Source organism: Miniopterus schreibersii, assembly GCF_964146895.1.
Source record: "Miniopterus schreibersii genome assembly, chromosome: X".
NCBI lineage: Eukaryota > Metazoa > Chordata > Mammalia > Chiroptera > Miniopteridae > Miniopterus > Miniopterus schreibersii.
In genome coordinates this window covers 62,973,723-62,999,628 of record NC_138104.1, presented here as the reverse complement: position 1 = coordinate 62,999,628, position 25,906 = coordinate 62,973,723, and the positions used below count along the sequence as shown (strand labels likewise).

Below are 25,906 nucleotides of genomic sequence, written 5' to 3'. Positions count from 1 at the left end.
TATATGTATATGTGTATATATATATAAAATAAACGGTAGGATTATGAATGAACTAATCGTGTGCAGCGACCTCAGGTCAAACTAATACCACATTTTTCACTCTCTGGAAAAACGGCTTGAAGCAGTCAGAAGGTGACGTGATTTAGTTTTCAAAATGGGAAAGCAAAGGTTCCCACAATTCTCAGTACGCGAATTTCTCGCCACAATTCAAAATGGCGGAGGAAGGTGGGGCTTGTGACATGGTGGGCGTCAGAGCAGCTTTCCTTTTCCAGACCGCAGCCCGCCTTACCGCGTTGTCGGCTGTCACCCCTCCTCCTCCCGCCAACCCTTTTCGAGGAATCGCCTGGGATTGGCTAATAGTCTGGGGGAGCTGCGGGACCCGGAGAAGGCATCATCACTTCCTGTTGTGGGCAGTCGTTTCCTGTCGCTGCTTGGTAACAATGGGGGAGATAATGGCTGCCTGAGCAACGTTTCCCTAGCAGGCGCTGGGCTAGAGGCGGGTCTCAGCCAGCGACTCATCGGAGGCGGGCCTGAGAGCGGCGACAAGGGAGGCGTGCAGGAGCCTCGGCGGCGGCGGCGGCCTTACTGACCGACTCGGATTCCGACGACTAAAACCGAGTAAGTGAAGCCTTGGGGATCCTCTGAGAAATGGACGGAGAGCGAGAGGAAGACAGTGGAGTCGTGGCTGCCGCTTTTTCTCAAAATGGCCTGAGTGGCCTGTCGCAGCTGAGGCTCAGGGCCGCTGCCGAACTCCAGGCGCTGGTTGCTGTGAGGGGCTCCGTGGCGTAGTAGCCGCTGCCATTTTAGTTGGGTGTATAGTCGACAGGCTTTCTGAAGGGGATGGTGCTGGGGAAATACTTCCTTTCCGTGGCCGCGCGACCCGCAGCCGGGACCCTCCAGAGACTTAAGGATTTGGGGGAGGTGATTTTCAAGTGTTGGCCTAAGGCATGAGAATCTTTAATCGTTTCCTGATTTTCTCTCCTCGGTTCTTCGGAGACTTCCTTCGCCTCTTCCCACCCCTTTAACACGGTGGGCTGGGGTTTGGGAGTAGGGGAAAGAATCTGTATGCTCTAAGTCAGATGCTGGGAACTCTTGGGCCTTTAGATTTCCCAGGTTTTGCTAAACCCCATTTTGAGCACTTCTGCAAGGCACTATCAATTAGGCGCTCCCTGGGGCCCTGATGACATTTCCCTGAGGATCTGAGGCAAATGTGGTTTACTCCCTCGGTCGAATAACCCTGGAGTATTCTTTGCCACATATCACTGTAAGGATATCCCCTCTCCCCCCCAAAAAAGGAGGGAAGAGCAATTGCGTGTTTGTTGTTTTTCCCTTGGAAACGGTAGAAATTGGGCCAGATGATTTTCAAGTTAATTTCCGTTCAATCAGCCACCCCCCCTCCCCCTTCAAAAAAATGCCTAAGGGTCTCGGCTTCTGCGGGCGGTACCTGCCACGTACGCCATAGCTTTAGTAACTAGTATTAACCGGTTGGGCTGCTGCTTCCTGAACACTCAGTCCCTTTTTCCCTTATGCTGATTAATTTCAAGATGGAGGAGACAGCCACGTTCCTTCCCTAGACATTTTCACCATACTTATTCCACAGGTTAGTCCGGGAATCTGAGGCCTAGAAGGCTTCTTATTTAGGTCATTCTTTCGTTTGGGGGGCAAGGAGAAGCATTCATATCAGGTTGTCATCCACCGTTTGCAAAGTCCCACAATAATTTTTTTGCTGGAAATGAGGAGCCCGCATTTCCTGAATGAGAACCGCAATATCTTTGGGTGACTGAAGGGAGGAAGAAATAAACGTACTACTTACTACTAATAATTTCTTTCATTCTTCGTGATTAAAGACAAAATAACTACTCTTATCATCCCATCAGGTACATTATGTCCATCCAGGATTACTTGAGAACAGACAGGCACAATTATAGCCCCCCCCATCCGTTTTCTAAATTGTAAAAATACCCAGGAAGACCGATCTAAACATTTTTTAAAATACGATTTTAGGACCCACTTCTCTTACTGAAAAATGTTTCGTCCTGATGATCTTTCATACTTTTTAGTTTCTGTCTTACGTCTAGGCTACTTCTAGGACTACTTTACAGAGATAAGTGCAATGTGCCAAGTAAGTCCTTGAAAGTAACCGTCAAAATGAAAATAATTACTGATCTAATAAAGGAAGACCTATTTTAAGCAAGCTTATATTAAAAGGTAGTTTGGAAATCTTATATCTAACATACGAGATTCCTGGTTGCTTCTGACCTCAGTCTCCCCAAACATCGTAATACTAATATTGAATTAGATTGAGTATTGGTGTGTGTGTGTGTGTGTTGTGTGTGTGAGAGAGAAAGAGACTAAAATATGTAAGATTCGTATATTTTAAGATGTGTCTATTTCAAAGAAAATATCTTATAAAAGAGGAAGAATAATGGATTCTTTTTTTTTCTAGAGCAGAGAGTGAAGAAAACTAAAATCCAGTTTATTGTATTACAATACTATGTCATAACAGTCAGGTAATTTTTTTGTTGTTCCGTATCCTGATGATGTACATATAGAGTGCATGTTTTAAAATACTCTGTTTTGCAGGCCCTGTAATTGGATGGGCTTATTTGATATATGTTAGTTGGTGTTGGGCATACTTCATAATGAGAGTGGGTATTTTGTACTGGTAATTCAAAGGGGAGTGTTTCTAAGTAGCTAAAACTCATTGGTGCTTTATCTGTGAATTTTCCTGTTTTAAAATAATGTCTGAAGTTTACCAGTACTTCTGTAGAACAGAATGAACGAGATGGGTATAAATAAATACTGTTTTCTATGTTCATTGAATAGCTAAATAAAATATTAAACTTTTTTACAGGAATATAATCTTATTTTGTTGTGTTTTTTCCCCTTCAAGATCCAAAATGTCGTAATTGATATATAATCTAATTGGTATTAACTATTTTTCATCATCATCATCATCATTAAAGTAACCACATAATTTATTGCCCTAGTTAGGATGCTTTTAAGAGCAAAAGGGACATTATTAATAATTATGCACAAACAGGATTTTCCCAGGCAAACTGGGATGGGTAGTTAGCCTAAATTCATAACTAACTTGTATTGAATGCTTATGTGCTAGGTCCTGTGCTTTGCATGCATGCATGATTTTATAATCACCACAGCAAAGCTTCGTGAGGATTTAACTATTTTACAGAGGTAACTGGATTCTGGGAAGAGGTTATTAAGTAATTTGTTCTCAATTAAATATCTAATGAGTGGTTGAGTCCTCATTTTAACCCAGGTCTGTCTAATGCCTGAAGTCACTAAACTTTTATGCTTCTAGACTTAATTACTCTCTATTTAGATCAGAAATGCAAAGAAAATGAAGGATGTAATAAAAAATCTATAGGTTATGTTGCATCAAAAACATATTAACACTTAAAAAGAACCTGCTGTATGAAGCAGGTGAGACTTATTTAGCAATTACCCCCTCCTTTTTTCCCCGTTTCAGCTGTTACTATATAATTTGATAAAAATTTAACACCAGCAATGGTTTTATGAAATAACATCTAGAAATATTAGACTGGTTGGGCATATTCTTTCAGGTTAGTGACTATGTAGTGAAGCCTTAAGTAACACAGTAGGCCAAATGTTGCATTTGCATTCATGGAATTATAATGTGTATATTACTTTATCCATAGTCCTAGAGGATTAAGAAACAGAGCAAATCACTGACCAGCCTCTTGTTGCCTTGATTCACAATGTGAAACCAATTACAATGTGAAAAGTCCTGTCAAACCCAGACCAATGGTGCTAGAATTTTGGTCCACTGCCTTGGGCTGGGATATGTTTTTCTTTTGTTTGTCTAATTTCTTAACATTTCTGTGTAACACAAAAGATTTCAAAAAGTAGCCAGTTTACATAATTCCCTTGAAGTTTTGATAACCAGTGTAAGAAAGCAATAGTACTTCAAGCTGTTCATATTTCCTTTTATCAAAAGAAATATCTTAGATAAAAAAATATTGGCAATTTTGAAGAATTTGGGTATATATTTATGAACTTGTGGTTTTGTTTCTGAAATACATATAGTTGATATTTTGTTGTCGATTTTCTTGTATTTTAGTGCTCCAACCCAAGATTTCAATTTCATTAGTCATAGTAGCACCTATATATGTTGAGACAAATAGCTGTAGACAGTGTGTGGTGTGTACATAGATTTGTGGATCTCTTGCAATAACTTCATGACTACAGGTTGGGCTTCTGTTATAACGTTTGCACAGTGATGAACTTTCTGTAGGGGAAAGGGGATATTGTGTTCAGTGTTTGTAATCTTTTCTGTAATGAAAAGTGGTCTTTCCTCTTGCTCTCCAGTTGCTTGTAGGAAGAAAGGCGTTAACTCTTAACTACAATTTTCATTTTTTTATTCACCCAAGTTACCGTTCGTGTCAGTTACATCTAAAGTAGCCATATAATTTATCCAAACTGGGTCACTTTTGAGAGTGAAAGAGGACCGGGACCCTATTAAGTACTACAGGACAACAGGTGTAGACTGCTACTTTACAAAGTGGGGATATATATTCACTTTTGTCATCATTTCTATTTAGAAACACTGGTTCAGGAAGCACAGTCGTCAGCATATTTGGTTCTGTAACACGAAATTGATTTCCTCAAATAATGTTACAGTCGTTTGTGTAGATAATTCTTTTTTGGTCAGGTGATTTTAATGTGTTTTTTTAATCCTTATCCGAAGATATATTTTTATTGATTTTTAGAGAGAGATACATCGGTTGGTTGCCTCCCATAAGTGCCAACCCGCAAGCCCTGACCCATAATCGGGTTAACCTTTTGATGTACTGGTCAAGGCTCCCCAACCAATGGAGCCACCTGGCCAGGGCTGGTCAAGTGATTTTAATTTTAAAAATTGGTTTCACTCTTTCTTAAAAAGCTAAATTTTGATGGAAAACTCATGTCCTCAAAAATAGTACTTTACCAGTTATCAAAATTTCTAGTAATCAGTGATTTTACATTAATAACTTTTTATAAATACATGAACCTTCTGGGTTTTGAGTCATTTTTTTTACTTCTTGGGAATAATGAGAAACAAGTCAGAATGGAGTTGTGTGGTTAACACCAAATTCTAATTTAGTGATATAGGTCAATGAAATGGGTAATCCAAGATTAAATTCTCCATCTAAAGTACTTGAGTGAATTGAAATGTCATCATAATGACTTCCTTTGAAAACTAACATGATCCTATGAATTGGCAACATTTGTCTTGGTCTCTGTCCTTTGAATTGTTGACTTTTGATCTTACTGTTTTAGAGGGTTGGAGTAGTCGAAATTGTGAGCTGCAAGTCAGTAGCCTTCTTGCAAAGAGATTAGACACATGAAGGACATTTCTGAATCCTTTCGTGTGTTTTTGTTATTGTCCTTTTAAAGTGGTAGAAATAGAATATAAGTGAGGCTAAGCTAACATTACCATACAAATAATATTTTATAATCTTGTATTGTTATAGTATCAGCAGTGGTGGAGCCCTTGGTAGCACCCTCTGATAGGCCAGTACTGGAAATAGTCAACAAATTGTGTGGGTGGTGAGAAGTATCATGCAATAAATAAAGGCAGTGAAACATCAGCCCTGCCCTGTTTTTAAAAGAGGTGTGCTTTGTAGTTATTTTCAAACAGATGAGATAGTCACTAAAAGGGAGATAGAAATACATGAGTGAAATGGCAGTGAGAAAAGCACAGCTTAGCTTATGTCGTAGTTTTTCATGTTGTTTCTTAGCTTTATTTTTCTGTCTTAATACTGTAATGTGACCGTGGTTATATCTTATTCATACTCATGAATTCATAGAACTGGAAGGTCGTTTATAGATTTATTCAGTACTCTAGTATTGATGGAGATCCTGAGGCACACGTGGTTAAATGAATTGGCCTAATTTACATAACTAGTAACTAGTTAATAGTACAACCAAGACAAGAACCCAGTATCTCCTGTTTTTGTTTCCCTGCTACTCATGGAATAAAAAAATTACCCTGATTATTTTCAAGCTTTCATTTGTCTCTTACAAGTGCCAAACATTTTAATTAAACATTCTATATATGAAGAATTCCCAACACTTTTGATGACTACATATGTGATGATACATTATATCCTTACCTCAAAATCAACAGTTCTTTGTTACTTGATTTTTTTAATTGCATTATTTTTTATTTTGGTGATGGTATTATTGAGCTAACATTTTCTTCATTGACAAAGATAGCATACCATTAATTTACATCTACTCTGAGGTTCTTTTAAAAAAACTTTTTTTAAAATCCTCACCTGAGGAGATTATACACACACACACACACACACACACACGTGTGTGTATATATATATGTGTGTGTGTGTGTGTGTATATATATATATATATATATATATATATATATATATATATATATTTTAAGTTTTACCTTTGGGGGTATTTTTTTTTTAATGTATCTTTATTCATTTCAGAGAGAGGAAGGGAGAGGGAGAGAGAGATAGAAACATCAATGATGAGTCATTGATTGGCTGCCCCTGCACACCCCCCTGCTGGGGATGGATCCCGAAACCCAGGCATGTGCCCTGACGGAACCGAGGGCTGGGAATGGAGCCTGCAATGGAGGTACAAGCCCTTGGCTGGGATTGAACCTGGGACCCTTCAGCTGACGCTCCAACCATTGAGCCAAACTGGCTAGGGCTACTCTGATGTTCTTAATGAAGCTCTGTTGCAAACAGAATGATGCCTGCCCTTCTCTTTTCAGTGACACATTTTTATGTTGATGCTTATATGTTTGTTTGTGTGTTTTTTGGGGGGTTTTTTTGGTCAGCATGTTCTGCTTTAGAACACTATTGAGTTTCAAGTTTATACGAACACATGCAAAAGGTGAAAATGCTCAAGATACTTTAGTAGTTGGTTGATACTAGGTTACCCTGATTCCTCCCTACCTTTTTGTTTTGAAAAAGACATTATTTCTCCCAGACTTAATAGATGTGGCTTATTTTTAAATTGATATTCCAAAAGTCACTTGCCTTTCAGAATTCAGTTTTGTAAAATCTGTCATTTCGTTAACAGTACATTTTGGTCCCTTAAATCTTCTTAACTGGGTACTATGATGCAGTATGTCCATTGAATATAATGTGTGTGCTTATACTTAGCACCAGGTCTCCAACCTATTAATACTGATCAAAATGTTTTAAGTGACTTTTCACCTTAATATCATAAAAATTACATTTTTTAAACATTGGAGTAAATGGATTAGGAGAATTAAATGAAATACTTTTAGCAGTGGTCAGAAACAAAATAGTCTGCATAATTTATATAATATATGATAATAACTAACAGTGCTTTACAATTCTCAAGGTGAATAAAATTTGTTTTAAATTCTCTAATTACGGTTAATAAATCTCAGGTTTGGTTTTCTTGCTGGCTTTTTCTCCTCAGAATTAAATTTACCTGACACAGTAATACATTCATTGTGGGTAGTTTTTTAAAGCTTTCTTCTTTCTTTTTTTTTAAATATATCTTTATTGATTTCAGAGAGAGGAAGGGAGAGGGAGAGAGAGAGAGAAACATGAATGATGAGAGAGTCATTGATAGGCTGCAGCCCGCAACCCGGGCATGTGTCCTGACCAGGAATCGAACCCCAATCTACTGGATCCTAGGTTGACACTCAACTGCTGAGCCACGCCCTGCTGGGCAGTAGTTTTTTAAATGACTGGGCAAAATTTCTAATTTGGCTGTTTGTTCCCAGGAATGGATTTGGATATGTTGGCACACAGTATGCTGAGAGAGCTAAGGTTAATAAAATATGCTGTTTATCTAGGGGGCAACTGTATTTAAAGCAAATGTACTAAAAATTGACTGATTTAAAAATAAATCCTCCTGGACTTACACTGCTTAAGGTGTTTTGCCATTTTGGAAATTTTTATACCAGGAGTGAACCTGGTATAAAAAGCTTGAGACATGCCTATTGGGATTGAAGGAATGTATTTTAAAGTATATAGCCTGGGGATATATTGGGAGGCAGTTGCTCATTTAGTGGAAAGTTGACTGAATATGGATCAGGAGACCTGGGTTTAGTTGCTGGCTTTTTCTACTTACTAGCTATATGGCTTTTGGTAAATCACTTCCTTTATGTGTGCTTCTATTTCTTATCTGTAAAATAGAGGTAGTGAGACGTACTTCATAGGATTGTTGTGAGGTTAAATGAAATATAGGTGAAAGGGCTGTGTAAATATAGAGTGGTGGGGGAAGAGCTAAGTGATTTAAGAGCTTTTATATAGTTTTATATTCTATTGGTGAGCTTTTCATAGAAATATTTAAGTTTAAAAGTGGCTAGTGCTAATTGTATACTCAATCCAAAATTTCTGATTTATGCACGTGAATATTGTAACTGAGAGTAAGATAATAGATTTAAGTTCCTCTCTTTTATGATGATAGAAGGAGCCTAGGGATGTGTAGGGATTCTTGTTTCTTCTTACTAGTTAAACTGGAAATGCACCACAATCTGATTTTGTTAACATAATTCTTTAGTAATATTTTCACAGCAAAATGGAGTGAGATGTATTTGGTCATGTGGACTGTGGTCTCCTGACATCTTGGCATGATGCTCTAACCTTTTAACATTTTAATGTTCATTTTCACTTAACACACATTAGTGACATTACATATATCAGGGGCTGAACTTGTGGTTTAGATTTATTACATTTTCCATTATATGCCACTTAAGTGGTAAAAGAATTGTCTAAAATGAGACCAGGCTCATTGGGTGTGTGTAAGATTATTTTACAAGGTGCTGAGGTCATTACTTACATTCAGGATTTCCTTTTTCAAAATGCACATGTAGCTATTGGACACTTGAAATGTCACTTGTAACAGTGGAACTGAACTTTAAATTTTCTTTAATTTTAATAAAGTTAAATTAAAAACTGAAGCAGTGTAAAATACTGTTTTTTATTAAACACAACTGTGTTGTTTTGGTAGAACTGCATTTCACTTTAACCATTGCTAATTTAGCTTCCAGTTTGAGATGTGCTGTAAGTATAAAATATACACCAGATTTCAGAGACTTGGTATTAAAAAAAAGAATGTAAAACTAATTTTTAAAAAAAATCTTCATTGATTTCAGAGAAAGGAAGGGAGAGGAAGAGATAGAGATAGAAACATCAATGATGAAAGAGTCATTGATCAGCTGCCTCCTGCATGCTCTGTATTGGGGATGGAGCTCGCAACCTGGGCATGTGCCCTGACCGGGAATCGAACCGTGGTCTCCTGGATCCTAGGTTGATGCTCAACCACTGAGCCATGCCCAGATGGGTAACATTGATTTTTATATTGATAACATGTTGAAATGATTTCTTTATGTTGGATAAGTAAGATATGATATATTTATAAAATTAATATATCAAAAATATAAAAGACCATACCAGGCACGAAATGCCACTTTGGTGGCACAGACAAATGCTGTGTGCAGAGATGAATGCAAAAATTGCTAGGTGAGATAGTAATAATTTCTTAGGAGGTAGGATTTCATAGAACATTGAAGGATGAACAAAATGGGGAGAGCCTAAGAAAGGGCTGAGGGAACAGCATTAGTAGAATTGTGATGGTAGTAAGGCGCAAGTTGTGTTGGAGGGCGGGGATGGGGTAACGTAAGTTAATTGGTCATGATTTCGTTCATGTGGAATCTAATGAACAAGAGAGGCAGACTCATATAGAGAGCAGCCTGACAGCTGTTGAGGGTTGGAGGGAGTGGAGGGATTGAACAAAAAAGAAAGAACTCATGGACAGGGACAACAGCGTGGTGATTGGTGGGGAGGAAGTGGAGGAGGGTATAGTGGGGAACATGGTTATGGAAGGAGACTTGACTTGGATGGTGAACACAATACAGTGTACAGATGATGTGTTGTGGAATTGTGCACCTGCAACCTGTATAACTTTGTTAATCAGTGTCACCTCAAAAAATTCAATAAAAAGGGAAAAAAAAGAAATATGACCCGTAAGCCCAGAATAGAAAACCAAGAGGCTTAATCCATTCTTAATGACATTTTAGTCCAAAGGATCTTGAAATTAGTCTGTTCAAACTCCTACATAATAAGGAATCCCCTCTTTAATATAAAGCCTCTGCTTGAATATTTGCAGAAATGGGTAGTTTGCTTGCTTCAAGAGACTGGTTGAATCTCCACTTTGGTACAATTGTACTTGTTTGGCTATTAAAAGAAGGAATTATGTGCTTCCTTCAACTATTGGCCCTAGTTTGACCCTGTGGCTTTGCTCTCTTTCATGTTATAACTAAATATTTGAAGATGATAATCATGCACATTTTTGTCTTCACGCTAGACATCTCCAGGTTATTCCACCATTTTTATGGTGTTCCCTGGCTTGTCGTCATCTTGTTTATTCTAGATACTTTCTTCTCTTTGTCCCTGTTCTTTTGGAGGTATTTAAAATGTTTCAAATAGTCCACATATAGTATGAACAGAAGGTTGCAGTGGGGTAGTTACCTACTTTTATTGAATACTGATCTATGAAAACAGTGTATGACTATGTTAGGTTTCATAGGCAGGCAGCTCAAACAAGCTTTTTATTCAGCTTTTGTTAACTAAAAATTAGGTTGTCTTCGTGTGAACTGCCAAGACAGGTTTTTTCCCCTACTCTGTAGTACTCTTACTACATATAATTCCTTTTAATACAGTAGCCTAACTAATAAAATTGTCCCAAAGTGGAGATGCAACCAGTTTCTTGAAGCAACTAGTCTCTTACTATGGGTTATTTTAGTTATATAACTCATAGTAAAATGTTCAAGGTCACATTTCTCCATGATCTTTGAGGGCAGTATTCAATAATGTGAATCTCTTAAACTGTATTGTCCTCAAGGTCCTTGCTACTCAAACTGATTCTAGGATCAGCAGCGTTAGCATCACTTGGAGACTTATTTAAAAAGCAGGCTCTAAGCCCCATTCCCAACCTACTGAATTAGAATCTGCATTTTAACAAGATTTCCAGGTGATTCAGTTTGTATGCTGACTTTTTTTTTTTTTTTTAATATATCTTTATTGATTTCAGAGAAAGGAGAGAGAGAGAGAGAGAGAGAGAGATAGAAACATCAATGATGAGAGAGTCATTGATCGGCTGCCTCCTGCACGCCCCTGACTGGGGATCGAGCCCGCAACCCAGGCATGTGCCCTGGTTGGGAGTTGAACCCTGATCTCCTGGATTCTAAGTCAACGCTCAACCGCTGAGCCACACCCGGCTGGGATGTATGCTGACTTTTGAGAAGCCCATATTTCTTCATAAAGTTAGCATGAGAAACCTCCTCAGTCTCTGTACAGAAACCAAACCATACTAGTCACCAGTACTATCTTGATGTCCCTATCAAAGAGGTTCTCAACCTAGACTGCACAATAGAATTAACCTGTGAAGTTTTAAAAATATTGCTGTCTGGTCAACCCCAGAGAAAGTTCCTTGGGTGATTTCTCATATGCAAACCAAGGTTGAGAAACACCCCTTTGTAAACAAAATGAGGTTAATTTGGCAGTGATCCCTACTTCTGGTGAATATGTGTTTGCAGAATTTTCCCTTGGGTTTATTGTCAGATTTTGCTATGCTATAGTTTATAGACTTCACTTTCTTTGAAGATATTAGATCATTTTAAAATCTAGTATTTTAGTATCTCTCCTATTCTCTATTATTTCTCAAAGATTACCATTAGAAGTTTTGCAGTTTGAGCTCTTGACTCTTTGAAAAGTTGCTTTTTCCACTATTTCCAGACCAAAGGTGATTTTTCTTACTGAATAAAATAGAAACAAAATAATTGTTACTATACCAACTTCCCCACATACTCAGTACAGGACCCCTTTCTTTCTTGTTTTAGATACTGTTTTTCAAAGCCATTTAAAAAATCTGTCCCATATTTTTGCAGGTTTCTGTTCCTTATGGGCTTTAACTTCTATGATGCTATTCTTTTTTTTAAATTTTTAAAAAAATATGTCTATTGATTTCAGAGAGAGGAAGGGAGAGGTAGAGAGAGATAGAAACATCAATGATAGAGTCATTGATCAGCTGCCTCCTGCATGCCCCCTACTGGAGATCGAGCCCGCAACCCAGGCATGTGCCCTGACCGGGAATTGAACCTCAATCTCCTGGATGATAGGTCAGTGCTCAACCGCTGAGCCACGCCTATCAGACTCTTTTTTTTTTTTTTTATAAATAAACATTTATTGATTACAGAAAGGAAGGGAGAGGGAGAGAGAGCTAGAAACATCAGTGAATGAGAGGGAATCATTGATTGGCTGCCTCCTGCACACCCCCTACTGGCGATAGAGCCCTCAACTTGGGCATATGCCCTGACCCAGAATTGAACTATGATCTCCTGGTTCATGGCTCAACCACTAGACCACACTGGCTGGCAGTAACGCTATTCTTAAGACTTTGTGCCCTTCTTGTAACAGTACTTGGCACATGAGTTTACTGGGTTTTTTTTTTCTTCATGTCCTTCAAATGTCAGAACTTATCAGACATTTTTGCCTTATTTGAAAGATTTATATTTTTAAAGGCTTTCAACCTTACTGAGTTATACTTTTTATAAATTAATTTCAGAATGCATTGATCCTTCACAAGTGGACTTTATCCTAACTTTTGTTATTAGTATTCAAAATATTAACTGCTTAAGTACTTTAGCCAGATGTTACTGTGGTTCTTTGGTTTGAGGAATTGCAGCTGAAGTACTTTTTCCTTTGTGCTTTTCTATACTTTTTAAAATTATCTGCTTACTATTACCAATACCAAATTGTATTACTTAGCTACATATAGAAAAATGTGGTTTCCCTTTGTTAAATTTTTTATTGCCCTGGCCCATGTAACTTTTATGAGTGTTTTATTTCAGCTGTTGATTTCCAGTCTTTGTTTCAAGTTACTATAAAAACATATTTCAGAAATTTCTATAGTTTATTCTTACCAAAATTAAGAATTCTTAGTTATGAGAATAGAAAGCTTTTTCTAAAAATGTTAAGCTTACCCTTGCCTACCCCTTCCTTGATGTGTTCATCTTATTTGTTTAAACTGATAGGATAGTTATAAGAATAATGATCTAAGGAAAATGGTGGAGATCTAGATGTGCCCATGTCTGGACTAAAATTTATTTAGGCACAGCAGACACGTAGAGAGGCTTTTTTATTTTTTTATATATGAAAGAAGGTTTGTTGTTATTTTTCTCTTTAGTATTGACTTGTGATCATCCAGATACTTCATGTGTTGTGTGTGGGATTAAATCCTAGCACCAGTATAGATTACCTCTTTTCCACAAACCACATTATCATATGTTCATGGAATTAATTTTTATTTTGTCAATGTGAATTTAAATAGGATCAATCTGAAGTTGGAGAGGAAAAAAACAGAGAATGAAATTTTTTGTTTGGAATCTTATTTTAGATTGTTTACTACTAATTGAGAGTGTATGGAAATCTGCCAGTATAGGAATTTTCTAAGGCCATATAAGTAGTGAATGATGATCAAGAATTTTTTGCTAGTTTTATGCACTATCTATAGCAGGGGTTGTCAAACTCTTTCTGTAAAAGGCTAGGTAGTAATGTTTTTTTTTTGCTTTGCTGATCAAAAAGTAAAATTGGACATATTACATAATTAGTTAGAGAAGCCAAATTTTCACAGTTTTTCTTGCTAAAACTCAAAATGTAAAACAAAATAAAATGCAATTTTAATGCTGTTTATAGTATAATTAATGTTAGTAGAGATGTTCAGAGTGCATATTTCCCCCCAAATAAGTCAGATTTTGGGAAGCATGGTATACAGAATTCTGAAAAAATACTCTAATCAACAAAAGCAATAGTTCATACCCTTTCCAGAGGCAACTTAGAAATAAATCACCAAGAAGACAGCCTTGATTTTTAAGAGCTGAATTCCAAGAAGGAGATGGGCAGATGTCTGAGTTACACATCATAGTCACTTGCATCAAAATTAGAATGATGAAGGGTTGGATCCCAACAAGGATTTCAAGGATGTGCACAGCCTTGCCTTTATGAAAGGTTCCACATAAAAAAAATTAAAAAGAATTTCTCTTAAGATCGCAGATTCCAGTAAGAAGGCAGACCATTTGATCAACTCTAGGAATTGTGTGGACTTTAGAGGAAATATGTGATTTTATTACATTTCTTAAAAGAGTTGTATTTAAGTATAATTAATATACCAAAATATTGCATGTTTAATACATTCCGCTTGATGCATTTGGACATAAGCAAACATTTGTGATACTATCACAACAATCAAGGTAATAAACCTATCCATCACCTCCAAAAAAAACAAAAAAACAAACTCAAAATGTAATAGTAATAGTACAGTGTTTTGTAATATAGGTCTACTAATGAGAAAAATGGCATTCTTTTGGGGAAGTAACATATTACTTAATTGGGGCTAAACATATTCCTTATTATCAAAATTATTTGCAGATACTCATCCAGTGCTACTGACTTAAAATGAGATTTTCCATATTTCATCTTTGAAAATGTCCTTTCACGCATAGGTATTGCAATCTAATCAGTCCACAAGCATATAATTTTTTTAAAAATATGTCTTTGTTGATTTAAAGCATCTTTTTTTTTTTTTTTTTTACATATATCTTTGTTGATTTCAGAGAGAGGAAAGGAGAGGGAGAGAGAGAGAGAGAAACATCAATGATGAGAGAGTCATTGATCGGCTGCAGCCCACAACCCGGGCACGTGCCCTGACCGGGAATCAAACCCTCATCGCCTGGATCCTAGGTCGACGCTTAACCGCTGAGCCACACCTGGCTGGGCTGTCTTTGTTGATTTAAGAGAGAGGAAGGGAGAGGGAGAGAGAGATAGAAACATCAATGATGAGAGAGAGTCATTGATCAGCTGCCTCCTGCACTCCTACTGGGCATCAAGCCTGAAACCCGAGCGTGTGCCCTGACCTGGAATCGAACCATCATCTCCTGGATCCTAGGTTGATGCTCAGCCTCTGAGCCATGCCCGGCCAGGCCACAAGCATATAATTTTAATGAAGCATATTCATCCCTTAGAAGGCATTTATAGAATTCTATTAGATTCTTCTCTTGATATTTACCTTTTAGAATATTACATTGCAGGGTTATCACTTTCAGTTGAAGGTTAGGTGGAAGCTCCTCAGTTGCACAGTTAAATGGATTTTGAAATAAAGGAAATTTTCTTTTTACTTTCACTGAGGTTCAAAAAAAATGTGCTTTTGGAACTGTAGTTTGTGCTCAGAAAATAGATCTACAAATTTGTATGGGAATGCAGCTCTCATTTCTTTGATAGTACAAAGAAGTCATGTCATGTAAAGCAGCTTGACTTTGTGATTCCAGTGTTAGTTATTGTTGAAATGACTTACTGCAGGATAAGTTTTACATAGAAGCACTGTTTTGCCTTGTACTTTTAGGTTGAATTCATTAAGAAACATTATGAATCCTGTAGCAAAAGCTTAATTCCCAAGCTCCTGTTTTGTAATGGTGATTGAGGGTGGTTCTCACTGGGAAAAAAATTCAGTTTTGGACCTTGCTATGACAAATCACAATAAAACTTTTACCAGTGCTAAGCCATCAGAATGAGCAAGTAGTGGAGCAAGGCAAGATAGTTTCTGTTTCTGAAAAAAATTCACAGAACTGATGATGGTTAAGTCTGCAATAATGAAGCTCACCATTGACACTACATATTATGATGGACTTAAATATTTTCTGAAAACTCCCTGCTGATGAATAATGTAATGATAACTATAGACTTTAAACACCTTACATGTTCACAAGGTTTGTAAATTTGTCCAACTAGGTCTTTTTCTGTTTTACACATTTTACTACTATTTCAGTTGTAATATGTCTTAGCAAATTTCACTTCAGTTTGTGCTGAATTTGTGTTTTCTCAGCCTCTTTGAAAATATTATCACCTGTAGTGGAGCACTTGACTCCTTGAATAAACAGTGAATAGTATCACTGATATTTGTGTACTCGTGAGCCAAGGAAAACCACTCAAATCATTTGCTGCCTTGTTTTTCAATTGCTTATTGATGTATCCCAATATACTCAACTTTCTGAGCAACTATACTCGCCAAAACATTAATAATTTTAAACAAGTTTGCTTTCTCTGGACACGTTTCTGTAGCTTCTGCAATCAAACGCAACTTAACTCACCATCAATAAATGATTTTCTTTGCTTAGCCAGCAAATGAGCCACTGGAAACTTACTTTAGTTGAAGCCTCATTTTTAATTTTTGCGAAGAAATATTTTGTGCTTAGATATTTCACTTTAAATTTTCTCGTTTTTTACATTGTAGCTTTCCTGTGAATTAGGAATATTGTTATTGATGAGTGCTTAGCCTGATAATATCACTGTATATTTTATTACTTGAGCATAATTATCATGCTGTTGCATAATAAACACATCTTTACCATCTAATCTGATAACAAAATAATCCACACTCTGTGCCATTCGAAGTCCACCTTCTTGATTTGATGTGATGAGTGTGCACTGGTAACTTTAAAAATGTCACAATATGGTGATATACATGGCACTTAAAATGCTGTCAAGTTATAATTGATCACTGCAACTTACAGTGCACAGATCACCATTGCAAAGCAGCGAGTACCACATTTAGTCTCTGTCACGACTAAACTCTGTCATAGCAAAAAAGCCATAGACTATGTAAATAAATGTGTATGACTATTCCAATAAAATGATGAACACTGAAATTTGAATTTCATATAATATTCACACATCACAAAAAAATCCTCTCCTTTAAAATAAACATTTAAAAATGTAAGAACCATTCTTGGGTTTCAACAAGAAAAAATAGGCACCAGGGCTTAATTTGGCCCATGGGCCATAGTTAGCCAACCCCCTGACCTAGTCTTTTCCTAGTATAACAGGGCTTTTGGGGAGTTTTTCTATTATGAAATTTCATTCATATGAAGTCTTAAAATCTACGTCTTGACTTACATTGTGGATTTTCACATAATTGAAACTGTTTTATAAGAACACATACTGACTTCTGTTTTCAAGATTGATTTCCTTTCTCCTTTTAGATAATTTTCGACTTGTTTATCAAGATGGAAAGCTCAGATTCTAATGAAAAAGGAAGTGGTGATCAGTCTGCAGCGCAGCGCAGAAGTCAGATGGACCGATTGGATCGGGAAGAAGCTTTCTATCAATTTGTTAATAATCTGAGTGAAGAAGATTATAGGCTTATGAGGGATAACAATTTGCTAGGCACACCAGGTATGCGATATGTAGTTTAAGAATTTATATATGTAATTTGCTGGTCTTTTAAAAAATAGCCTGCTGTGAAAATCAGTTTCTTTAGCCATTATGAAGTATGATTTTAATGCAAGGTATTTAGAATGATATTTGCTGCTGTATTTATTACTTGATTCTGTTCACTCATATTTGAATTATCCTATACCATGTTTTTAGTTATGAATTATATTATGAATTTAGAATGAGCTGATTTGAAAAGAGTGGAGCTGAACAATTTTTTTGTTGTGGGCTTATTTAACTTACTAGACAAGAGTCTAAGTGTGTAGGAGCTAATGGGAACTTTAGTTCCTAGGACAGACTTACTCTGTTTTGTCATCTCTGATTCCCTGAATATGTCCCAATCATAATCCTCCAGAGCAAGCCTTGGGTAAAATGATCAATTATTAAGAACCTTGTGCTTGGTTATTCTCTTTTGCCCAATTAGGTCCCATTTGCCCCTAGTTAAAATTTATTCCATCATTTTTATTTCTATTTAATTTTACTAATCTTTGAGTGCTTGCTTAAATTTTAAAAGGTCAGGTGTTAATGAAAGGAAGTGCTATTGAACCATCAGTACCAGATTTCAATCAGAATATTTAAGTTGGCTGCCTGGCCCTGCCATGTATTAGCATGTCAGTCTCACTCAGTCTTGTTTTCTTGTTTTAAAATACAGATAGTAATATCTACCTCCCAGAGTTGCAATTTTAAAGAATGAGGTGTTATATGCAAAAGCATTCAGTAAACTATAAGAAATCTGTACAACTATAAATTGTATTGTCAAGGTCCCAAAGAAATTAATTTTACCCAGGTTTCCTACTCCTTGGTTTTCATCTCAGATGGGTAAGAGTCGTTGTTTTTTAAAATTTATCTTTATTGTTAAAAGTATTACAGATGTCCCCTTTTCTTCCCCCCATTGATCCCTTCTGCCACACATCCCCCTGCCCTAGGCCTTGACCACACTGTTGTCTGTGTCCATGGGTTATGCATATAAATTCTTGGTTAATCTCTCCCCACCCACCTCCACCTTCCCTCTGAGATTCGTCAGTCTGTTCCATGCCTCTATGTCACTGGATCTGTTTTGTTCATCAGTTTATTTTGTTTATTACATTCAGCATATAAGTGAGATCATGTGATATTTGTCTTTCTCTGCCTGGCTTATTTTGCTTAGCATTGGTTTCTATTTGTAATTTGGCAAACATTTTAAAACTATTTTCAGGTGAAAGTACTGAGGAAGAGTTGCTGAGAAGATTACAACAAATTAAGGAGGGCCCACCACCACAAAACTCAGATGAAAATAGAGGTATATTTTGTTTTGCAGGGGATGGGTAGAGGATGGAATGGATAAACAACTTAATAACAGTAAATGTCAGCCAAAGATTATCCAGAAATGGTATAAATTAGTTTGGTGCTAAGTAACTACTCATAAAAAGAGAAATGGCATGTTCTTGATATTTGGTACAACTGTGAATGTAGTTTTTTTTTCCTTTTTCTTTTTCTGCTTCACCTTTGGCTTGTTTGTGTTAATTGGGACATTGTGAGAAATGGTCTATTTAAATGTAATTTTTTTTCTTGATTTTCTACATCCATTGAAATTTCCTTCTACCTACTGAATTATTCCTTTTTTATAAACATGTGAGTTCCTCACCAGCAGAAAGAAATGCTATATTCTCTAACCTAGTGGTTCTCAACGGGATATAATTTTGCCCCTTATGGGATATTGGCAATGCCTGGACACATTTTTGTTTGTCAATACGGGGAGTTTGTTACTGGCATCTAGTGGGTGGACGCCAGGGATATAGCTAAACATCCTAACATCCCGATGTTTCTCTCCAATGTGAAGTAGAGAATTTCACTATCTAACCTAAGAGGCTGTGATAACAGTCTAGTCTTGAATGTGCCATTATATGTACTGTGCTAGGTTCAGAGTATTCATTTGGTCTGATCTCCAGTTTCATGTTAATTTAAAATCTTGGTAACGTGAAGAAGTATTCAAACACAAACCTAGAAACGTTGTTTATATTATATTTTTGCAATGGCTACAGCATTCTTTTATTTTTCTTCTTTAAATATGTTTTTATTGATTTTTTTATAGAGAGAGCAAGGGAGTAGGAGAGAGAGATAGAAACATCAATGAGAGAGAATCAGTTGGCTGCCTCCTGCACACCTCATACTAGGGATCGAGCCTGCAACCTGGGCATGTGCTCTCACTGAAAATCAAACTGGCAACCTCTTGGTCCATGGTACAATGCTCAACCAACTGAGCCACACCAGCCAGGGAGCAGTCTTGTATTTTAAAACATCTTATATTATCAAAGGCACTTAAATCAAGAGCCTAGAAGAAATGTTACAGACTAATGAAAATTTGACTGAAATTTAATTCGAACTAAAATACTAGCCCTATACCTTAATTGGTGTTTACAAGAATGTTTTGATGGTGAACTGAAAAATACTGTCTTCTGACAGTCCACAGTGGTATGCTAGGCTCTATGTATAATGAAGTATTGAAATAGACTTCCAGATTCCCTTTTAAAAAATTCTCTGAATTTTGCTTGGATTAGCTTGCTCTTTCAAAATGAAATTGAAATTTTCCTGCTTTTACTTGCAAGTCTATGTAGTATAGTTTACAAAAATGTGTAAATGTGAAATCTGTTCAGAATTTTTGTTCTTTTTTTTTTTTTTTTCTAATACAAAGTTTCTGAGCACTATTACATGATTGTCCTAATTTTAGTAGTTCCTTTTTCTCCTCTTCTCCCTCTTAAAAACAGGTGGAGAATCTTCAGATGATGTATCTAATGGTGACTCTATAATAGACTGGCTTAACTCTGTCAGGCAAACTGGAAATACGACAAGAAGTGGGCAAAGAGGAAACCAATCTTGGAGAGCAGTGAGCCGGACTAATCCAAACAGTGGTGATTTCAGATTCAGTTTAGAGATCAATGTTAACCGTAATAATGGGAGTCAAAATCCAGAGAATGAAAATGAGCCATCTGCAAGACGTTCTAGTGGAGAAAACATGGATAACAACAGCCAAAGGCAAGTGGAAAATCCACGATCTGAATCAACATCTGCAGGGCCATCCAGATCAGAACGAAATTCAATTGAAGCATTAACAGGAGAAGTCCCACCTACTAGAGGTCAGAGAAGAGCAAGAAGCAGGAGCCCAGACCACCGGAGAACCCGAGCAAGAGCTGAAAGAAGTAGGTCACCTCTGCATCCAATGAGTGAAGTTCCACGGAGATCTCATCATAGCATCTCATCTCAGACTTTTGAGCATCCTTTGGTAAATGAGACTGAGGGAAGTTCTAGAACCCGGCACCATGTGACACTGAGACAGCAAATAAGTGGACCTGACTTGCTAAGTAGAGGTCTTTTTGCAGCTTCCGGAATAAGAAATGCCTCACAAGGAGCAGGTTCTTCAGATACAACTGGTAATGGTGAATCTACAGGATCAGGACAGAGACCTCCAACCATAGTCCTTGATCTTCAAGTAAGAAGAGTCCGTCCTGGAGAATATCGGCAGAGGGATAGCATAGCTAGCAGAACTCGGTCAAGGTCTCAGACACCAAACAACACTGTCACTTACGAAAGTGAACGAGGAGGTTTTAGGCGTACATTTTCACGTTCTGAGCGGGCAGGTGTGAGAACCTATGTTAGTACCATCAGAATTCCAATTCGTAGAATCTTAAATACTGGTTTAAGTGAGACTACATCTGTTGCGATTCAGACTATGTTAAGACAAATAATGACAGGTTTTGGTGAATTAAGCTACTTTATGTACAGTGATAGTGATTCAGAGCCTAGTGGCTCAGTCTCAAGTCAAAATATGGAAAGGGCGGAGTCACGGAATGGGAGAGGGGGTTCTGGTGGTGGTAGCAGTTCTGGTTCCAGTTCAAGTTCTAGTTCCAGTCCTAGTTCCAGTTCCAGTGGTGAAAGTTCAGAGACTAGCTCAGAGGCGTTTGAAGGTAGTAATGAAGGAAGCTCATCATCAGGCTCATCAGGTGCTAGGCGAGAGGTTCGACATAGAGCCCCAGTAACAGTTGATGAAAGTGGCTCTTTGCCTTTCCTTAGTCTGGCTCAGTTTTTCCTCTTAAATGAGGATGATGATGACCAACCTAGAGGACTCACCAAAGAACAGATTGACAACTTGGCAATGAGAAGTTTTGGTGAAAATGATGCATTAAAAACCTGTAGTGTTTGCATTACCGAATATACAGAAGGCAACAAACTTCGCAAACTACCTTGTTCCCATGAGTATCATGTCCACTGCATCGATCGCTGGTTATCTGAAAATTCTACTTGTCCTATTTGTCGCAGGGCAGTCTTAGCTTCTGGTAACAGAGAAAGTGTTGTGTAATTAAGGTCTGAGCTCTCAGCTATGTACTTGGTATAGTGATGGGCAAACAGGAATCACTTGCTTTATGTCCACTTTTTGAGTGGTACTTAAATGTATAGCTGCCATCTGAATTGAGTCATTGCTTTCTGAATGAATCATTGTCCTTTCTCCAGTTTCTGTTCCAGAATAAAAGGAAATTTTTAAAAAGCAACGTTTTAGGACATAAAATCTAATTTCAGTATCAGTAATTGATATTACTAATGATTTATTATATACATTTATCAGTTTCTCCTTTGTTATCTTAAAAGATCTGCCTTAGCAATGGCTCTTATCTATTTCATGTTGATCGTTAAAGTTTCCCATGCCATAGGAGAGAGGGGCTAAGGAAATTATCAGTTTAGACTAAGTTACAGTACACATTTCATAAGTGATTGCTTAAAGTTATACCATTCCCAGTTATTAGTTGGCACAAATTCAGCTACATGCTGAATGTCATTTGTTCACCTTTCAGGCAAGGTGATATTGGACATGTCAGTGTAAATAACACTAAGGTTAGATCTTCTAAGTGTATAACTGTCTCCTAAGCCCATCACTGTGGCACACTGTAGAGTGAGCTTATAGTTTGAGATATTTATCTTGTGGAAATATTAAAAAAGCCTATGCTTGTGTAAGTGAAAAAAGTAACATTCATTTGTTTAAAAATGTAAAGCTATTTTGTAGAGGCTCAGTACTTTTCCAATGCACTGTTGTAATAATGCATTAAAAATTGTAAAGTACCATGCATAGAAATGAAAAAACTGCTTTTCGTGAGCCAATATAGTAAAAATACACACCAAACAAAGTACAAAACTCCTTTTGTAAGTGTGTACATGTCAAGAGCAGAACATACCTATAATATTTAATGTATGTGAACAGCTACTGTGACATGCAAAGGAAAGGTCAGGGTGCAGAATTGAACTGCATTGAAGACCAATGGAAATTGTGTATTTTAACTTGGATTAGGTAGGAAGTGAAAGACTGGAGAAGAAAACTACTCTGGAAGAATTAAAACTTTTCATGAAGACAGTAATCATACTGGTATTATATGGTGAGATCTTTGACACAGTATTCCATTCGAGCAGACGAAGTAGATGAACAAATTAGGCAGAGCTTTGGTTTAAGAAAAATAAGCCACTACCACCTAGTACAATTTACATTGTTGTTTTTACAAGTCTACTCCTCAAAAAAGATGAAGAAGAGGAAGGAGACCATAACCCACTTTAAGCATAAGAATTGGTACAGATGTGTATACTAATAGGAAAGTCTTGAATTTGCATTTTTTTCGAGATTTGTCATTTAAGGTACCAGTGCACACTTGTTAATATTTCATTACTGCCTCTCTAACACAGACCTAATATTTCATATTTAAAGACCAGTTGGGTAGTTAAGAGATTTTTATTCCTTGTTGAAAGTGAGTTGTGAGTTATTTGCAATTCAAATTTCACTTGTGCTGCCCATATTTGAAGATGAGACTGCTGACTTATGATTTATGGGACATGCACTTTATGTTGTTTCCATAGTAGTAGCAATAGGTTTGTGAAGAACCTCAGTACTTTTGCCGAATTTTTCTTTTGAGGCTGGTTGGGATTAGGATTAGTAGACTGTTTTTCTGGGAAAAGTTAATGGTTTCAAAGAGGAATTGAACACATCCTTGGCCTTTAACAAAGTGAACTAACTACCCAGGCATAATCAGATACTCAACAAAATAAACAAGTCTGCTTTAGGAACTATCTGGTTACCTTAACTGCTATCAATTTAACTGTAAAGATTATTTCAAAACTCATGCTTTCATGTTTTCCTCTCGTTTTCAGTCCTGCCTAAGTATCAAGGAAATTAACTTGTAAATATGGTAGTTGTTTGCTAAGGATATGTACTGCTCTTGCAAGGAAATAATGTTCAAACAAAGCTTCACTTATTTTTTTTTAATATAAGCAGAAATTACTGTTTATGGCGCTTATAATAATACATTTTATCTTTTAAAAAAATTGTCCTTGTAAAAGTCAGGATTCCTTTATATTTGTGAGCCTCCTTGTCTTTTTTCCTAAGGGTGTGTAATCTGTTTTTCAGACCTGCAGGGTAGTCCCAATTGACTAAAAACAAACCCATTTTCCTCTTGGTATAAAATGTCCCATATACTATAGGGGTGTTCATTTTATATGCAGCTCATTCTAAGCATAAAAGTTACTGACAACAGGTATCTCCTTAACCTCCCAAGATATATTACTCATTTGTGAAGTAAAAAGAAGTAACTCATGCTCAATTCTGGTTGTGAAGGTAGATATTGAACCTATTCATAAACACTGGAAATAGAATTTTAAGTTTTTAGCCCTCAGTAGAATGCATATGTTGGGCATGTGCGTGTGGACACCTTTTTCAATAGCACTCAATAATTTCCATTGGACTGTAGAATGGATACAAAATTTTAGTGGAATTTGCTACTTTTTTTTTTCCCCCAAGACCCATGTCTAATATGTACTTACTAGTGGACATTGAAGACAAGGTCATTTGTAGGTGTCAGGGAGTAAGTTTTCTTGCAAAAGACTATACGTTTCATTTTGTATCTGCACTTTTTCTTTATTAAAGGTTTTGTCCTGGAACTTCATATAGTAATAGGAGCAAGAAAAAACAATGTTGGGAGTTTACATTGTTCAAAGCATAGGGAAAAGTACTAAAAACTGAATTTCCTTGAATATTTCAGATATTTTAAAAATTTACTTATTAGTCTGAAACATTTGAGGTATTATGTTAACTCCAAGCAGCTGAAAGGGTTGTGATTTATTAGTACTAAAAACAAAATTGAAAAAGGTTTAAAGTTTGCAGACTTTGTAGCAACACTAGAAGATGAGCCATGTTATTTGGAATATTTGCTCTAAAAAGAACACATTAGTCATAACTCAGTGGTGTTAGTGGTTAATGGAGGTGGGGATTGAGAAAAGTGTTCACATTACTGTTGGAATGTAGGGAATAATTGTATAGTTAACAAGAAAAACGTTTAGCACCATTTTATATATATGAAATCTCTAAAAACATGATCATTAGAGTTTATCCAAACTTTAAGATTAGGAAACTGGTTATCTTTAAGTGTTACCTCAAGTAATTTTCCCCCCCTGGGAAAACATTTCTTTTCCATACCCAGTGTTCAATGTTTCAAATTATATTTATGAAGGGTTATCACTTAATATGCTTTGTATTTAACTACCTACTTCCCAAATGTCTACGACAGCCATGACTTTTCAGTCAGTTCCCAAAATGTTGAAGCCACCTCCCATGTGATAGGGAGGTAAATGTTGCAAAGTGCCTCTTAAAAGGCCATTTTTACAGCTTGCTAGAATAAAGTGGCACCTTGTTGTTGATACTTTTAAAGATGGAGGTTATTATTTCCCCTCCCCTTCTCCTTTGTTCTTTTATGAAGGAAAAGTATTTGTGATCTGCCTTATTTGAATTTTTAAGTTTTACCTTACTGGCTTCCCTGTCAAATGTATTACCAACATTAAGTTCTTAGAAGCCATGTTTGCAGGGCACTTTTATTCCTGACTTATAAGACTTTGCTGATTGCTACTTTGTAAAGTATTCTGTACCTTAGTAATGCAAGAGATTGAAAAGGCACATGTTAAAGTATCAGGCGTTTTCTTCCTTAGTATAATTCTTCAGGATGTTTTATATTCAATAACAGTGTTGTAATTCATTGAGTTAACTTAGTAAATTGTATGCTTTTGAAAACAACATTTGAAAATGTAAATCAACATAACATGCTTTATTTGTAAAATTAAAGTTCAAGGTCTAAAGAACTAGTATTTAACTTATTTTTAAATCAGATTTTAATAAGCAACTAAGAAACAGGTATGAAAACAGCTGTAAAAATTTTAATATTCTGAAACTGAGTTCTTAACTGGAACATTTCTAAAATAATATCTAATATTCCCAACAAGTGGTGATCTCACTTGATTTAAGTAAATCCATTTTATATCTAAAATGCAGCATAGAATAGAGCTCTTATTGAAGTGTTGGAACTTAGGAGGGATAACAATTTATCAGTTTTATGATTCTCATTTCCGTATAGGTGTTTTAATTCAAATTTGAAGGAAGTAGGCACACCCTCTAACACTCTCAAAATTATAGTGAGGTATTTGGTTTTGATTAGTATTTCTTTGCTAAAGACCCACAAGCTGCTTTATAGTCACTTGGATTGAGTGATATCTTAAAGACATGCAGTTAAAGTAAACCCCGTAATACCACTGTGCCTAATTATTTC

General features: G+C 36.6%; 1 protein-coding gene across 2 annotated transcripts; it reads left to right on the top strand.

The window, feature by feature from the left end:
- Nucleotides 1–412: 412 nt before the first annotated feature.
- Nucleotides 413–25,436, top strand: RLIM (ring finger protein, LIM domain interacting). Of its 2 annotated transcripts, none has more exons than XM_081126491.1 (4): nucleotides 413–618; nucleotides 17,072–17,264; nucleotides 18,499–18,582; nucleotides 20,048–25,430. In XM_081126491.1, exons 2-4 carry the CDS (start codon nucleotides 17,096–17,098, stop codon nucleotides 21,634–21,636), a joined length of 1,842 nt encoding a protein of 613 aa, XP_080982617.1. In that variant the 5' UTR covers nucleotides 413–618; nucleotides 17,072–17,095; the 3' UTR covers nucleotides 21,637–25,430. The 2 variants fall into 2 exon arrangements, with proteins under 2 accessions (XP_080982617.1, XP_080982618.1); XM_081126492.1 differs by lacking the exon at nucleotides 413–618 and adding an exon at nucleotides 2,447–2,510 and having other exon boundaries at nucleotides 20,048–25,436.
- Nucleotides 25,437–25,906: the final 470 nt, after the last annotated feature.